The sequence below is a fragment of the Ostrea edulis genome, chromosome 1, assembly GCF_947568905.1.
Source record: "Ostrea edulis chromosome 1, xbOstEdul1.1, whole genome shotgun sequence".
Lineage (NCBI taxonomy): Eukaryota > Metazoa > Mollusca > Bivalvia > Ostreida > Ostreidae > Ostrea > Ostrea edulis.
Genome location: NC_079164.1, coordinates 111,474,758 through 111,493,574, shown reverse-complemented (window position 1 = coordinate 111,493,574; position 18,817 = coordinate 111,474,758). Strand labels below are relative to the sequence as shown.

General features: G+C 35.9%; 1 protein-coding gene, 1 long non-coding RNA gene and 1 pseudogene across 2 annotated transcripts in view; 2 read left to right on the top strand and 1 right to left on the bottom strand.

Moving 5' to 3' along the window:
- Positions 1-18,817, bottom strand: part of LOC130048686 (hemicentin-1-like) — a 110,057-nt gene that overhangs the window by 59,046 nt on the left and 32,194 nt on the right. The window contains exon 4 of the mRNA XM_056145705.1: positions 75-371. Coding sequence (XP_056001680.1) covers positions 75-371 — 297 coding nt within the window. The remainder of the gene's footprint in view (positions 1-74; positions 372-18,817) is intronic.
- On the top strand, positions 9,883-16,745 carry LOC125682969 (uncharacterized; annotated as a pseudogene).
- Positions 17,455-18,287, top strand: LOC130051335 (uncharacterized). Its single transcript, XR_008799800.1, has 2 exons — positions 17,455-17,947; positions 18,235-18,287. It is a non-coding gene; the product is annotated as an uncharacterized LOC130051335 (long non-coding RNA).

The following is an 18,817-nucleotide window of genomic DNA, read 5'->3' as shown; positions in this document are numbered from 1 at the left end:
AAACGATCAACGCTGCCCTGTAACTGATCCTACACATCACTTAGCGTAGTTATAAACTTTTAGAATTTACTTACAGTACGCAATGATGGTCTGTGTTCCTGACGTCCTGCTATAATATAATGACGGTCTTGAACTTGTGGCTCTACACTGACACGTTCTCTGGTTGTACTTTCTGTTGGTTGTCAATGTCAGCACGGACTGGGTCCCTGTATTGGTCACTGCAGTGGTCAGTGTGTCATCTCCACACACCCAGCTCCACGTGATGGGAGGGTTACCCAGTGTAGACAAGGTACACCGTAATGTAATGGACTGTCCTTCATCCGCTGATGTAGATCCATCAGCTGTCAGTTGTGGGGCAGCAGGGGGTGCATCTATTTAATTCAAATTCAATACTTGTCTCCTGTTTTTTATATTTATATTTTGCTAGCATATCTTAGCAAGAGAAAATTTTTCAGTAAAAGGATATATGAATACGACGTTATGAAAATTGCACAAACGCATGAAGTTATCAAACAACGACCAATCTCATAACTCCCATAAGCAATACAAAATAGAGAGTTGGGCAAACACGGACCCTTGGATATTCAAGAGGTGTGATCAGGTGCCTAGGAGGAGTAAGCGTCCCCTGTTGATCGGCCACGTCCGCCGCGATCCCTTTATCTTGAAATGTACTACATATGTACCGGTACTTTGATTTGCAGCTTTGTTTTATTTAATTATATGTAATGTCAGTTTAACTTTAAAGGTTTGACTTAAAATTTTTAACGTCATGGTAATAAAAGACATATTTTCAACATTGAACAGTAAGAAAAAATAATAATTCTGGTATTTTTTGATTCCTTATATTTTTCTCTTTAATTATCAATCAAACCCTATTTTTATGTTATAAGAACCCCTTTCTCATGCACTGGCTCTTATATTTTAGAGAAATGCGAGAAGGTTTTATAACTATCGTACACTAATTATCTGAATTACATTTGGTACCGTGCATGTTAAGATATAAAACCATTGAAGAACCGGCGATGATCATCAGTGGACAATCGGATGAGGAAAACTTGGCAAACCTAGAAACAGTATTGAAACGTTTAGAGAGATTCGGTCTTCGGGCAAATCTTGACAAATATGAATTTTTAAAGGAGCAAGTCACCTATTGTGGTCACATGATCTCAGAGCAGGGACTTCAGAAGTCACCAGACAAAGTGGATGCCGTGTCGAATGCTCCAAATCCTGAGAACCTACAGCAGCTTCGCTCATTTCTTGCGTTAGTTAGCTACTACAGGTCCTTCATACCCAATTTGTCTACTGTCCTTGGACCATTGAATGAACTGTTACAAGGGTAGAAGGCTTGGAAATGGACGCCACTGTGTGATAAAACCTTCATGGAAGTCAAGGAAATGATGACGTCGGAACAAGTATTCTGTCATTATGATCCGAAGAGACCCGTGAAACTAAAATGTGATGCATCTCCTTACGGACTGGGTGGTGTTTTGTCACACATCATGGAGCGACCATAGCGTCCGCGTCAAGATCTCTAAGAAAGGCTGAGATTGACAAAGAAGCGTTAACATTGTATTAGGGAGTATTGATTGATATATTGATTGAATATTGTTTAACGTCCCTCTCGAGAACATTTCACTCATATGGAGACGTCACCATTGCCAGTGAAGGGCTACAAAGTTTAAGCCTATACTCGGCGAAGCTCCACCTTGAAAATAGGGGGACATCCACTTTTAAATGAATTTTTTTTTGAAAATGATAATACGGGCATGTAAAATCTTTTTGAAAGGGTGTTGGTAGCCGGACGAGAAGTTAACTTATCTTATTGGGGCTTGTCCGTCCCAAAATGGGTCAATACATTCATGACTTCAAGCTTACATTCTTCCCTCTTCACCACTATTATCAAAAATAGTAGGGGGGTCACTCAATGCATAGCTTTGCATGTGTAATTCTAAATAATGGAAAATAAAGTAGCACCCCCTTTTATTACTTACTTGTAATCAATATTGCGACTTATCAAAACAATGTTATACTTTGAAATGAAATATTAGTATAGTGTTTATACAAGGTAATATAACTCTCCGCTTGTTTACAGGGGTGGTATCATTAAAAAAAATATGAATTGGCGTGAGTTACCTCGAAAGTCATGTATCCCATCACGACTGTGCAAGTATTATGCATTCTATTAGTTTTTGTCATTCCTATGAAAATTTGATTACTAGTATCAGTCAGACAACAACGTGATCAGGCTAATATGTTATCATGATTGTAATGCTTAATAGCCAACATCAAAAGTAGAGTAAGATTTTCTATAAATGACCATTATACATTGTATCATTCATGATTTCAATATTTTAACAAACATTTTAAACAAAACGATTATCGATTTATATATCTAACTTTTCTTTTCTCAAACAACAATCAGCGTTGGTTTATAGAAGGATGTGTTTCTTCTTGCGGAAAAAGAGAAGAGGGAGATAATAGATTGATTAACTTGTTGGAATCCAAATTACTCCAATTAAAACTATTTCAAATCCAACAGATGTGTTTCTGAATATAAACGTATCATGAATGTGTAAAAGCTGCAGAGATGGGCAAAGCACAGAATAGCTTGATTCAATGGCATTATGTGACATTATCTAGTATCATTCAGACATAACACTTATAACTGATATCATTCAAAAAGTGGGATAAAAAACATGGTGCCCTCCCCCCACCACTATGAAGAGTTACACGTACACCGACTGCCCCCTTCCCCCTATGCCGTAAACAGCCTACGATCAGAATATATTAGGTAGAATACACAATTTTCTGTCGGAAACAGAAACTGGTGTGTTCACGTCTTGTCATTTTGGTGAAAGTTGATAGGTACACATAGACCTACGGTTTCCTTATTAGATTGAACCATTTGAAGCCTACGTTTTTCATAAATCGTCGTATTTACGGAATTATCGAGTGTTAGAATTCCCTTATGATGTCCGTAACTTTTGTATAAAAGCAAGATGACCGTAACACAAATGTCTGGAAATTATCATTACATATGACATCCGACGCATTTCATATCAGTTGTTAGGCCATTCTTGGTACACTGATTCTGACTACGGATTACCCCGTTTACTTCATCAGGATATAGGACTCACAGCGGATGTGACCGGTCAGCAGAGGATGCTTACTCCTCCTAGGCACCTGATCCAACCTCTGGTGTGTTCTGGGGTTCGTGATAGCCCAACTCTTCGTTTTGTAAAAACTCAATATGGCTGTAACATGGTGAGACGGAAATTTGGAGATTTTTCTCTATCCGTATTCTGTTTGCTGTAAAGTATATAAGGGTATTGTATTGCCCATATTTAAAACCTGGATCGAAATTGATAGTGGTAGAATAATTTTAGTTAGATATGTACATAATATCTTCGATGCATTTATCATGTGGGGACCCGGGTTAGAATAGGTCCTCAGTACCCCTTGATTGCCGTTAGAGGTGACTAAATAGGGCGGTCTTTCAGATGAGATCGCAAAACCTGAGGTCCCGTGTGTTATGTATTAGATCTATCCCGATTCTTATGTGCCGGTACTGTGTAATTCATATTTTAATCACATCTTGCTTATTAATATCTACACGTGCTTTTGTGAATAAAAGCAGTTCCATGATGGCTGAAACATCTGTTGGCATTTGTTGACGGAACACAACATTTCTTGGAGACGAGGTGGTTCTCTACCCAACAAACATTACAGATCAGTGATATGGCGGACGATTAATTCGTTGCAGACGGTGAAAACCTTGATATTGCAGCACCTAATGCAAATCAACAACATATATTGGTAAAATCTTTGCCTTTGACTAATCTATCGAGACATGGGAAGTGTGTAAAACTTATACGGTACCAATTTTGATGCACCAGATGCGCATTTCGACAAATACTGTCTCTTCAGTGACGCTCAATCGAAATGTTTGAAATCCGAAATAACAATGGAGTTTTAGAGCTATTTTAGGGGAAAACAGTGTGCCAAAAAAGTGGAGTCAAATTCGTCAAAGGATAAGATCTATGTGTAAGGGAGATAATCCTTAATTTTGAAATTAATTTCTAAATTTTTTACAGCAATTAAATATACATCCGTATCTTCAAGCTAGTAACGAAGTACTTAGCTACTGGGATGTAAAGACCCTCGGGGACTAACAGTCCACCAGCAGAGGCCTCGACCCAGGGGTCATAATGTAAAACTTATACGGTACCAATTTTGATGCACCAGATGCGCATATCGACAAATAATGTCTCTTCAGTAGTACTCAACCAAAATGTTTGAAATACACAGAACGTGTTGATCTCTACTTTCAAGCTAATGGGGTGCCAGATGCACGCCGAGTTCCTTCATTTTTAGCGATTGCAGACGCTAAAACATACGGATTATTCAAGAAAAAAACATTGTTAACCCCCAGAGGCCTGCAGAGCTCACATACCAAAAAATTCTTGATCATTTGAACAATCACCCAAACCCAAAAACCGTCGGTCATCGCCGAGCGTTTCCGATTTCCTAAACGTGATCAACGGTCTAGTGAAACCATTATGACTTATGTAGCTGAACTTAGGAAGCTGTCTATTCATTGTAATTTTGGAGATAATCTGAGCGACACGTTGAGAGACAAACTCTTGCATTTGAAAATGCTGTGAACATTGCGCACGCTTTGGAAACTGTAGGAAGTGATGTCGTTGAATTAAGGGAACAGCGAACACTTACTGCTACAGTACACAAACTCGGAACTAGAGCACAGAGTGAAACATTTGCTATTCATAACGCCATGTTCACTGAATAATCGTTGGCTATTTCTTATATTTGCATATTACCTCTTGCAGTTTCCTTGCCTTCGACCTTGACATGGAGATAAGGCGTAAAACATATACATTTTCAGACTGAGTAATTCCTCATTACTTAACTCATATAACTTGTCAATTGTCATTGTTAACATGTGTATTCATATTACAGATCGCATTTTCCTGTATGAACTAACCAAGTTCAGCCCGCGACACAATCCGTTCATACTGAATATGAACGGATTATGAACTGGGATAGTCTAAAGCACGCGCACGCGACTGAGATAGCGTAATGATTTGAAGTTACAAAGATCTCGCAAAGTCACACCTCGGATTAAGATTGAGAACTTGGGATTATCATCCCAATCTTGTGGTCTCCTAGCTACAAAATACAATGCATCGTTCAATGCTGATAGATGAAGTGTGACGTCATGTCTATGTTTTGATTTATGTCACTATACGACGGTGACCTAGGCAGATCTTAGGAGTTTTTTTTATGCAACAAATTATTTCAAGACTTATAGAAGCAATATAACAAACGGTGATTTAGTAAATGGATATACACATAAGAATTGAACAGCATTTTTTAGCTGTTCAAATTTAATACGAACGAATGAGGATTTGGGGCAAATCCTCTGTGAGTCGCGCACGCTTTTAACTTCCGGAAGAGTTGTCTTTCCTTGTACATTGAGGCCTGTACAGATAAATATAGAATTCAAACACCTGTGTCTTATCTGCATTTTTTATTACACAATTATGTACGGTGATTATAATTGATGAAAGGCGAAGATAACGAACAATGATGAATCCCATAACTCCTATAAACAATACAAAACAAAGAGTTGGGCAAACACCGACCCTGGGTATACCAGAGGTAAGTAACGAAAATTAAGTAATCACATTTCAATCAGGGGAAGACAGTTAATATGTATATATATATATATATATATATATATATACAAAGCACTAAAATGACCAACGACACGAACAAGCAGATTGTCAACTTTTCGGGACGACCCGTCCCTTCTTCGGGACAAACGAAAAGAATATATATCTATTCTTAATATATATATATATTATATATTAATATATATTATATATATTATATATAATATAATATATTATATATATATATATATATATATATATATATATATATATATATATATATATATAATATAATATATACAAAACAAAGAGTTGGGCAAACACCGACCCTGGGTATACCAGAGGTAAGTAACGAAAATTAAGTAATCACATTTCAATCAGGGGAAGACAGTTAATATGTATATATATATATATATATATATACAAAGCACTATATATATATATATATATATATATATATATATATATATATATAATATATATATATATATATATATATTAAAAGAAATAGAATAAAAAGTACACAAAGTTAAAAATTTAACGCAAGTGCTTTCATTTTATAATCCTCAGGCGTTACATTTTAAAATAGTTTTAAAATGTAACGCCTGAGGATTATAAAATGAAAGCGCTTGCGTTAAATTTTTAACTTTGTGTACTGTTTATTCAATTTCTTTTAATATTTTATACCGGACACTGTGATTTTTTAAAAACACAATTTGGATATATATATATATTTAGATCCTAGGGGTAAACGTAAGGTTGGGTTTTATAATTGTTTGTTTGTGCTTTATATTAAATATTCTATACAATTGCATCGAGAGATCCACTCTCCTTATAAAATATCTTAAACACTGAATGACACAGCGACTGTGTGGGATTGCATCAGTGTGTATAAGTAGCGCTTTAGGAGCATAACAAAGCTTCCTTTCTTAGGGAAGTCGTTGTGGCCGAGTGGACTTACGCACTGGTTTGACAATCTTGCTAGGCGGTGGGTGCCGTAGGTCGCTGGTTCGACCCCGGGCTGGGGCGAAAATTTTCAGTACCTAGTTGTGATCATTTAGTGCTTTATATATTAATTAATTGATTTTCACATGTATCGTTTAGATCCTAGGGGTAAACGTAAGGTTGGGTGTTATAATTGTTTGTTTGTGCTTTATATTAAATATTCTATACAATTGCATCGAGAGATCCACTCTCCTTATAAAATATCTTAAACACTGAATGACACAGCGACTGTGTGGGATTGCATCAGTGTGTATAAGTAGCGCTTTAGGAGCATAACAAAGCTTCCTTTCTTAGGGAAGTCGTTGTGGCCGAGTGGACTTACGCACTGGTTTGACAATCTTGCTAGGCGGTGGGTGCCGTAGGTCGCTGGTTCGACCCCGGGCTGGGGCGAAAATTTTCAGTACCTAGTTGTGATTATTTAGTGCTTTATATATTAATTAATTGATTTTCACATGTATCGTTTAGATCCTAGGGGTAAACGTAAGGTTGGGTGTTATAATTGTTTGTTTGTGCTTTATATTAAATATTCTATACAATTGCATCGAGAGATCCACTCTCCTTATAAAATATCTTAAACACTGAATGACACAGCGACTGTGTGGGATTGCATCAGTGTGTATAAGTAGCGCTTTAGGAGCATAACAAAGCTTCCTTTCTTAGGGAAGTCGTTGTGGCCGAGTGGACTTACGCACTGGTTTGACAATCTTGCTAGGCGGTGGGTGCCGTAGGTCGCTGGTTCGACCCCGGGCTGGGGCGAAAATTTTCAGTACCTAGTTGTGATTATTTAGTGCTTTATATATATATATATATATATATATATGTTATAGTTATATATATATACATATATATATATATATATATATATATAGCTATAACACATTCCTATCGCGAGGGGATGTTCCGCTTAGTGGTGCTCTTGTTATTATTGACACACATTATTTCAAGTTCCTAGGGGGGGGGGGGGGTAACATAGATTAAATCAACCTATTCATTTGAAATTCTACTATAAAAATTCTTTTGACAAGAATCAAGAACTGTGTTCTTTTAATCCCAGATTCTTGGACACCTTTCCTAAAATATTTGAACTGAGGATAATATATATATATATGTTAAATCAAAATATAGCAATGTCATCAGTGTCGTTTTACTGTATCCTCAGTATAATTACATGTAATGTAAACAAAACAAGAGGCCCATGGGCCTAGAATCGCTCTTCTGATACATTGTAGAACAGGCAAAAATTCTCACTAACCAAGATTCATCAATTAACAAAGTTTGATAATGTTAAGTCAAATAGTACCTGAAAATTTAAATATAACTGTCCAAAAGTAGGTCACGGTGACCTACTTTTGATCGACACACTGAAGACTCAAGATGCATCAACTGACAAGTCAAATAGTATTCAAATATAGCCGTCAAATTCCAAAAGAAGGCCACAGCGACCTACGTTTTGGTCGACACACTCCAAAGACTCAAGATGCATCAACTGACAAAGTTTGATAATTGAAGTCAAATAGTATCTGAAATATTCAGATATAAACGTCAAATTCCAAAAGTAGGTCACAGTGACCTACTTTTTAGTCAACACACTCTGAAGACTCAACATGCATCAACTGACAACATTTGATAATTGTAAGTCAAATACAGTACAGCCAACGCGGATTGCTTATTTTCCGCGTTCCCGCGACTGTAAAAATCCAACGCGGTAATTTACAGATAACTCGGGTAAACCGCGTTATCATCGCGGGATGACTATCGGCTACCTGTCCCCGTCGCGGTAATATTGGTTGAAAATTCTATTGGGTTTTGTAACGTAAACAATTACGAGTTATCTCCCCAATGTTATTTCTGAATTCAAGGCTTTCGTGTTTATTATGATTATTTTCTATATTGACAAATTTATTAATCTTCTTCATATTATGACATTATTAATATAACGTCATATTTATCATTTTATGAGCTGAATGTCATTTCTGAAATGGGAACTGAAACCCCAGATCAAGTTATCAATTTAACGTAATTAAACTCTGAAATCTGCGGCGTTTTTCAATAAAATAAAATTATCAATTGTATAAACCAGCTCTCAATTAAACAAACTGTCAATGTTTGAAAAAGGCGGCATCGTTAGTTTTGCCTCTTGCTTTGAAATTGTAATTATGTGCACCTTGATCATGTAGTTGTACATGGAATTACGAGCACCGACATGTTGTTATAACAATCACTTTGATAATGAGAATGGATTGGTGATGTCCAGATGAGATTAGTTTTGCCAAAGTGGACAGATCGTAATCAGTGTCAATTTCAAGTTGGTCATCATGTCTAGAAAACTAGCACCGCGTACCATGCGATTGGATTCGCATTTCATTGTGCGTTATTTGTGTGACGATGATTTGCAAGTGCGAAGTCGTGCTTATTTCAAGTGTGATGCAGATTCTGTTATTTCTGATGGGGAGACGTACAGTGTGCAATGGGGACGATCTGTACGTGTGTCACTCGTCCCATGTTCGTATGCTGTGTACTGTCTGTGTTATCCAACGACTATCGACTGCTGGCGAAATGTAGTCAAATGACTTGAGAACACAGGTGTGGTGTACCTGTAATACACAGGGTCTGGAGGGGTGCTAATTGTTTTATTATGTGCCCGATTATCTATTGCGTGCTGGGATCAGTGATTAGAGTACACAGGAAATACGGTAGACGGCCAGAAAGTTATAAGACAAAAAATCACAATGATGACTTTTGACCAGATAGGATTAAAATGCACAGGACAAAAAGTCACTTAGATGACTGTTCATATCACCTTCAGCACTTTCAGTTCAAACACGTACACACACAAATTAAGGTGTTGATATAGCAATTATTATATGATTTCACTTACTACTTGTTTTGACAACAATCGGCAGCGAAAGGAACCCAACCTTAAATCTGTCATCAGATTTTGTTTTGACAATCATTGATGCATATAGTAAACCAAATGATCACAAAGCTTATTTTTATTTGATATCAATAAATAATCTCTTTTTAGAATCTAATTCATATTTTACAATTAATATGATAAAAGAAATGAAAAGTTTATTATATTAATATTATTATTCAAATTTAAAGTTTGAAATTTAACTAAATAATTTCACATAAAAAATATGATATATTACTGTAGGCGAATGATGACTTCAAAGTGGCCTTAATGAAAGAAATGGCGGAAATGCGGCAGTCTATAAATCTGTTACAGAAGAAGACGGACGCGGCAAATCGCCGAGCGTCAGCTTGCGAATCGCTGCTGAGGACTGTTCTTGGAAACACGAACGTCATTGTCGACATTGCCAGGAACATCAAAACGAAAAAACCCAGCAAGTTGCCAGCAGCGATAACAATACCGTGTGCGATGTATTTGCAGATGTTCCAGAAGAGTTCCAGATAACAGAATCGCGACTCAGAGAAATACAACGGGATTCAAAAAATGCCGGTGTAGCGGTGATCGCTGTCGCTGGTGCTCAGGGTCGCTCTAAATATAGCGGTAGCCCTGCTGTTCGACGCTCGCATAATTCGACCCATAGGTAATTGTAAACATTTTATATGGTTGTAATCAGCAATTCTTGTGAAGTATGGTGATGAAAAAACCCAAAAGACAATAAAACAATTGGTATTATTGAATTATTTTGTTTTAAAAACCAGAAAATGCTTTGGTTTTTAATTCTACATCTGAAATTGTGATCGGCATATGAACTTCATTTATGCATATATTTTAATGAGAAGACGTGCATTTTAACTAATATATTAAATTATATAACTAGTGCAGCTCCTTTAACAAAAATATCAACAGAAACTTACTAATAATTATTCATTTTACATGCAAGAATCATCGAGATCGGCATCCCACCAATGTCGTCCTGTACTCGAGTCTCGACTGATTTATTTCATGATTAATAGTATGATTATGATAACAATACCTTGAAAGTAAGATAGTGGTTTAAAAAGAAAAAGTAAATATTATTGTTTTTATTGTCGATGATTTAATTGCTAGTATGAATAAATGCGAATCATGATCACACTCTACCAGTCTAATTCAAAACAAAGTTGTGACTCGAATTTCCTCTATTGTGTTTTTTAATATCGAAAAGCCATTAGCTATGTCAATGAAGTATTTTTATATAGGTGTTGAAATGCTTAGGTATTTAGTTTTAATTTTTTGCGCAATTACTTATGAATTTAAAGCAGATTTTCGACATAGTTTGTGGTCAGAATAATCCTAGCTGCAATAATGTAGCCCTCTCTGATTTTTTTTTTTTTTTTTTTTTAGGAGAGGGCTACAACTCCTTAGGATCTCCGTAATGGTGCAAATGCGGGAGTGATTCACTCCCGCAACATTTGCGCTCATTCTAAACATTTCCTGACTTTCTTTACGTAAATAAAATGATATTCTATGTTTCTTAGTCAATATATAAATTTACAACCTGCAACTTAAGATTTGTGAGGCTCTATTCTACCGTTTTCAACAATTTCGATAAATTCCAATTTCTCGATTCATATTTGTGCGCCATGTTTGATGTACTGAAGTATAAACTTCCGATTGTCAAGTCATTTGCATATGCCATATAAGGTAGTATTTACATCAATGGAAAAGTATGGAGGCGAAAGCTATTTCGTCGGTATTGAAAAGGTTTGAATTTAATATCAAGTTAAAAACCGAACAACAGAGTGTAAATTCTTTCTGCAGCAATATGATTTTCCTTTCTTTGTCGAAGTGGCTCGAGTAACTACATTTTCGCGCTGATTGTCAATGCTTAGGTTTTTCATTAGATCCACCTACAAGATCTCGCAATAACAAGCATGGCGGAGCAGACGAAGAATTTTGCATGCTATACATTGTATTTAATGAAAAACACCTTTATTAGACATGCCCGAGCACAAAGTTGGTACTCCTTTTGGTGTAAACAACATTTGGGACTAATACACAGAGTTTGATATGATTACGGTGTGACCGTTGGGGCGAGCGCAGCATATCTGAATACATTTTCAAAAAATTTATATTGAAAACAAGGAAAACTGATCTGGTTCACTGTCAATACGTAGGATTACTGTCTTGCTCTTCTCGCCAATGTAGGAACCGGTTTAGCGGGAAATGCAACGAGAGTGTTGTGACGTAGCCTGGTAGTTGTGACGTGACTGTTTACATTTCTTTAAACAATATTTTAAAAAGAAAAAGAAAGGGGGAAGAATATGATTGTCATCCTTTCCTTTCAAATAAGAAAGGTTTGTAATACTTCAAAGATTTTGTTTATTATTATTTTACGAATCGAACCATCCGCCATTTTGTACTTGGGATTTCTGGGATTGGCGTCAAAAAAATTTCTTGTTAGAGGTTGAGATTTAGCTCGGATTATTTCCCGCGCTCTAGTCATTAGAGCTCGCAGTACGAGCCAGCGCTGCGCTCGCTATTATCGGTTATTCATAAAATTATTTTGCACCATTACGGAGATCCTATGGAATTGTAGCCCTATCCCGAAAACGTCAGAATTAAAAAAAATTGGATAGGGCTACATTATTGCAGCTACAATAATCCAAGCCCCATGACTAATTTTCATTTGTAATTAAATAAGCACAACTAGCCAATCCAATAAACTTATTATGATTATGTAACACTAACCTGACAAAGAAGACAGGTGCCTGTTTTTGACCGACTCAGGTTTACATTTCTAGGTAAACATCATATCTATAGATATATCTAGTGTTTTTCAATGATGATATCAGACATTCAGTATTTGAAAAGTGGATAATATATGATGAATTAATGTTAAGAATGGAGATGTGGAGTTCATACCCCATTAAAGTAATTTACTTCACGTAGTTCAAAACACGTGAAATTAGTTTAAATTCATTTCTTTGAAAACATGCCAGAAGAAAATTTATACTAATGCAATAATCAATTATCTTTGGAATGAACAATATGAATTATTTACCCTGTGAAAAACGAATAGAAAACATCCTATATATTGGACATTCTCGAGCATACAGTAAAAATGTGCATAATCATTTGCATGAGATTTCTATATGGTAGAGCCTTGATATTTAGAGGTCAAAGGGCAAGTATTATGACATCATTTACTGATCCTTTTAATTCTTTCTGCATTGAATTTGCAATTCTCCAAAACATCCCAATTTCCCTCATTGTGATACATTCTAATCTGTGATCCATTTCAATCAGTCTGTTGATTTTTTGTTGGATTTGAATTATACATTTTTTTTTCGAAGAAATATGATGATCCGCGCCTGTCAACGAGACGTGATCCAACTCTTCGGATCAAGTTACTGTAGTAATGATAAATTTATTATATACCCCCTTCTGCATTTTAAATCCACATTTATAAGATGATAAATGTAATCCAAATTATCAAAACCATGAAATTATGTTTTGTGTACGTAGTTTTGTTTTGTGACGCGGTCAATATTTTCCACAAATAACGTTGCGTTGATGCATTGTGACGTCATTGTAACGGCATCAGTTTCAGAGGATACTGATACGGAATCAGAAAACCACAGTGTGGTGATCCGGAAAACCGGATCACATGCTGTGAAATCCACAGTATCAACGAACGATACATTGATGGGTATATAATAAATATATATTATTACTACAGTAACTTGATCCGAAGAGTTGGATTACGTCGAGTTGACAGGCGGGGATCATCAGATCACACGAGACGCGAAGCGTCGAGTTTAATCTGATGATCCGCGCCTGTCAACGAGACGTGATCCAACTCTTCGGATCAAGTTACTGTAGTAATGATAAATTTATTATATACCCCCTATGCATTTTAAATCCACATTTATAAGATACTAAATGTAATCCAAATTATCAAAAATACAGACATACAGTGAAATTATGTTTTTTGTATGCAGTTTTGTTTGTGACGCGGGAAATATTTTAAGCAAAAAACGTTGCGTTGATGCATTGTGACGGCATCAGTTTCAGAGGATACTGATACGGAATCAGAAAACCACAGTGTGGTGATCCGGAAAACCGGATCACACGCTATGAAATCCACAGTATCAAAGAACGAATCATTGATGGGTATATAATAAAGCCTTTTACCAATTGCAATAGGATATAATCTTTATTCTCTTCAATTACATTTCTACTTTGGCTAATTATTTAAAAAAGATATGCCAATTTTATACATATATTTTGGACCATAAGACTGAACACAAATGATTTGTGGATTTTTATGTGTTTGATAGAAAGTTCGGTGAGGCTGTATACTGGTAATTAGGGAGTATATGTTTCGAATCTTAAGAAGATTTCGTCTCTCTGAATGTATGTTATTTGAGGCATCTTTTCGAAATATTTCTGTGGCCCTTAAAAGGGCCGGTTTTCTTCTCGAGCTTTACTCTGTCAGAAGAGCTCTCCTTATCTGTGCGCCATATTTCCATAGGTTTCCCTGGGAAATATGAACACCATCAGCCGCAAAGTCATGGGGATATTTCAGTCGAAGTAAAATAAATCTTTTTCCGAGCTTTGCTCGCAGAATTGTGTTGATCCTGTTCCTCTTCCTCCTGAAGATATCGCTTGTCAGACCAGGGCTCTTTTTGAAAGTACCACCCCTGTCTAGAATCTGTCCCACGAGAACAGTTCCAACTCTGCTGTCTTCTAGGACCTGCACCAGTTGTAAGACGTTTTCAGCCACCTTCCTAGGTTTTCCGTCAACGCTGATGTCGTTTCCACCGAGATGAATAAAAACTCGATCAGGGGAATACTGAAGCAGGTTTTGCAGGCAGGCTTGATTTGGCTCCTTTGCTGTCATGCCACCAACTCCAAAATATTTTATTCTCGGGTCTGCTTCGGTAGATCTTCCGAGACGCGAGACAAACGACGATCCAAAGACGACAGCTTTCATGATGATATAAACAACTGGACGTCGATACCGTGGCTTTTGTACATACTCGTGAAGCCAGTCCTATCATATTATTGGCTGACTGCAAAGAATGAGATTCACTCAAAGTACTGCTCATTTTTACGTAGTTCCTTGTCATAAATTTGATATAAGAAAATTGTAATTTTATGATATTAAAAATGATTCAAATAAATGTTCCTATAATTAGAACCAGGATCATGAAAATATTTCAACCTTTAAAGTCATAATTGATATATACCTTGTGCTGAAATTATGTACCTTTCAAATCATTTACGACTTTACAAATTACAAAGTCACGGTCAATATGACCATGGGCAAAAAGTTACAAAAAGAAATTTTATGAAAGTAGGACAAAATGTCACAGGACAAAAAGTCACAGTTTTATTAGAAAATAAAACCAGAAGTCACAATTACAATTTTATGATAGTAGAACAAAATGTCATAGGACAAGAAGTCACAATTTATAAGAAAATGAAAATCTATTGATTTTTCATAGTGATATTGATAGTGATATTTGAAAACATATCTGTTTTATTTATATTTTCTATGAGATTTTGATAATAATTATAGATTAAATTGTTATTCCTTTTATCATATTTATTGTACAATATCATTTTTATTTTTAAAAAGAGAGATTTCTTATGTAGATAAAATAAAAATAAGCTTGATGATCATTTGGTTTAGTATACTACATATTAATGATTGTCAAAACAAAATCTGATGACAGAATTATGGTTGGCTTCCTTTCACTCCAGAAGAAGAAAAAGCCCCCAGACGTTAGTTTTGTTGGCTTATGGTTTTTATTGGGAATAAGAAGGATGGCACGATCCCTCATGCCTGCTGGTTTCTACACACGACCCTGCTATATGTACATGTATATAGAGCCTAGTTGGTTAAATTTTAACACAAAAAGAATTATCTCGTAATAGGAAAGTCTTCCACTTTTGTACAAAAACACCCAAAGTAAACCTCCAAGTTGTATACAGTAGATGTGTGGTTGTTCGCATATCGGAGATAATTTGAATTCAGATAATCAGAAAATATATTTGAAATAAAAGAGGGTGAGAGAAGAAACATACTATGCAAAATAAATAAATGAATAATAAAACAATGTTGAATATGTGCCTACGTATTGTTCGTAAATTGGGCGAGTGGTATTTGTACTTATGATTACGAAGGTTGGTCACGGTAGAATAACCTGGTGTTATTATATTTACAGGTAATTGTTTACACCTGCACGTTAATCCAAGTTTAAGGCGTCTAGCTGTGCCTTGTTCACACCTGTTATCATGTGATTAAAATATAAAAGATGACTTAGGAATTGTTATGGAGATAACACTATTGTAAATATGCTTTGAATAAAAAGCCATTGTTTTCAAGTTGTTTATTCGTTATTAGATATCTTAGACATAATTCAGAAATCTTGTGCATTAAAATATCAATTTTGGACTAGGATAATAAAAGTTAATTTGTATCTTTCAAGTTATGATGTTCATACGAAACAGAAAACTGAGAAGGGGGTTTATTATTACTATGGATTTAAAACCAGTAGGGCACCGCTTCGAGTTAAATACCACGTATGCGCAGAAGCCGGTGTTCCGAGTCGTTCTTTTCCCTATATATTCTATTAAGAGCGACCCTGGTCACCAGCGACAGCCACCACGGTTACACCGGCAACTTTGCTGTAAACCTTGCACGAAAACTCTGGCCTGAACTATTCGGGGGGGGGGGGGGGGGGGGGGGGGGGGGGGGGGGGGACTACGCTGGACACACAACTGGTATGGCGGAGGGAAACATAACAAGCATGAACTGGACCAAGTAAGGAAGACTGCACTCAAAAACTATGTTTGCTATTTTTATCCGGAGTTCAAACCTGAGGACGTTTGGAGAGAGAGGATTGTGACGAGGATCAACGAGTCACTCCGAAGAAATGACAAACGAAGCAGGAAGGAGAGTGCAAATACAAGTCTGTTGGATTTATCCATCCCGACAGACGAACCAGCTTGTCCTGACGACGTGTACGATTTCACAGACTAAGACATCATGCTGTAAAGTGTGAATATCATTGACCACAGGTACATGCATGTAAATACACACCTTTTGTAGAACAGTAGAGAAAAATGTACACACATGTATACTCAGCTTTATTATTATTATTAAATTATGGAAAATGAAAATAATATATATAATGTATTGTCATTATTAGTACAATGAGCTAAGTAATGGTTAACTTCTAGCATCCGAGTAATATTCACATTATCTAATAGATGGGCGGTCCTTCTGTCACGAATTTTTCAGGAATTTAATTCTATACATGTATTTGTACAAATGTTTTAAGAAACATGTATAACACAAATATTAAAGTAGGAAAAGGATTAAAGATTTGCATTAGCAAACTTTTTATAAAATGAGAGAGAGAGAGAGAGAGAGAGAGAGAGAGAGAGAGAGGGAGAGGGAGAGAGCTATTTAACATTACTGACTCGGGGGGAAAACCGGTCACAGGTATGTGTATATCTGTTACATAACAATTCCTGTCTGCTTCAACGCCCATCATCAATCGGCGCACGCTTTACCCTTAAAACAGCAAAACTTTATTATCCCTGGCAGTACCTATCACATATTGGTGGCTATATAAAACAAATAGGAAAAGGATTAAAGATCTGCATTAGCAAACTCTTTATAAAATGAGAGAGAGAGAGAAAGATAGAGAGAGAACTATTTAATATTACTGACTTTATCGAATCAAGTTTGTGTATTTGAAAACTCGGGCGCGCGCCTTGATAGTATAGGAAGCATAACGCAACCATAAAGGAACAAGGGTGATCTTCACATTGACTTGAAATGTAACCGTGTGAAAATTTTGTAAATAACTTTTAAGTTTTATGATTAAAAAGAATTGAATTTGCAATTGATAAGATTGTATAATAAAGTTCTACTAGAAACTTATGCCAAAACAATGGCAAGCAGCTTTGATTTTATTTAATTTCCAATTTGATGTAATTAGTATTTTCCCGCCAAAAGTTTGGTGAGCATTTGGCGCCTCTTATAGTCATGTGACTTTAGACCAGGGTTGGATTTTTTCATATTGTCCAGTGGGTTTGAAGTGTACAGACGTTTGAGTTTTAGTTATAGTTGGAGTTATTTCGCCATCGTGGTATGTCTGGTTTTTCTTTGTTTTTATGGAAGCAATAGCATCGCAGTTGTTGGCGCTCTTAATTATATTGCTAATATCTAACAAAGTGCATGTTTAACTTTTATTGCAGTTGCACCAAAGAAGCTTTGAAATATAGTTTACAGCTTTACATTTGATAAATATCAAGCCTAAAGTCCATAACTTTGGTAAGTTATACTATTTAGACTGTTTAAGCAATATAAAAGTCAACTAAAGCAATAATATAAATATTTTGTTTTTAATCTTATTTTTCTCACTTATTAAATATAAATAAGTTCGGTGGATCACTTTTATAAATTGTGATTAAAGTGCTTGAATATCATTTGATATAACTTTATGCTAAGTTTCAAATGATACAATATATGTATATATAACATGTATAAAATGTATATATGTATTTGACGTGATGTACATTTTCATGTCATTTTGATATGCGGCTTTCTGTTTGTTACAGGGCATTTCAGTTTATTCTATTTGAATGAAATATAAACACGAACTTTTAACAAGGATTTACGCTGTTGTTGTATTTCTATCAACGCATCGTTAGTTACAGAAATACATTTACCACCAAAATGTGCGTTTGTCAACGGAGAAAATGAATTATACAACTAAAATGTATTAATACAAATACGAAATCAATGTTTGGACAAATTCTTTTTAAGTTTTATGAGTTGCACCCACTCTCTGCACAATTTTAAAATATTACTTGTGCTTGTGCTTGTCAAGAATCTTAGACAATTGTAAACTGAAGTCATCTCGTCCGTCCCGCCCCCTTACCACACTTCACAGCTGTAAAATCCGGAGCTTCGCATGAAGTTGTCCACCCCCCCCCCCCCCCCCCCTCCTTCAATTCCTGGATCCGGAGAGAGATATTATCCTATCTGTGCTGGCCATGTTTCAGGGACAGAATTTACAAAGAGTCGAAGGGACAACTGTGTCAAATGGTCAAACCTGTGTATTTACGCAAATCACAGTACAAAACAACGTTTAAAACTACCAGAGAAACGTGCGTCTTACAAAGCAGAGAACAAAGTACA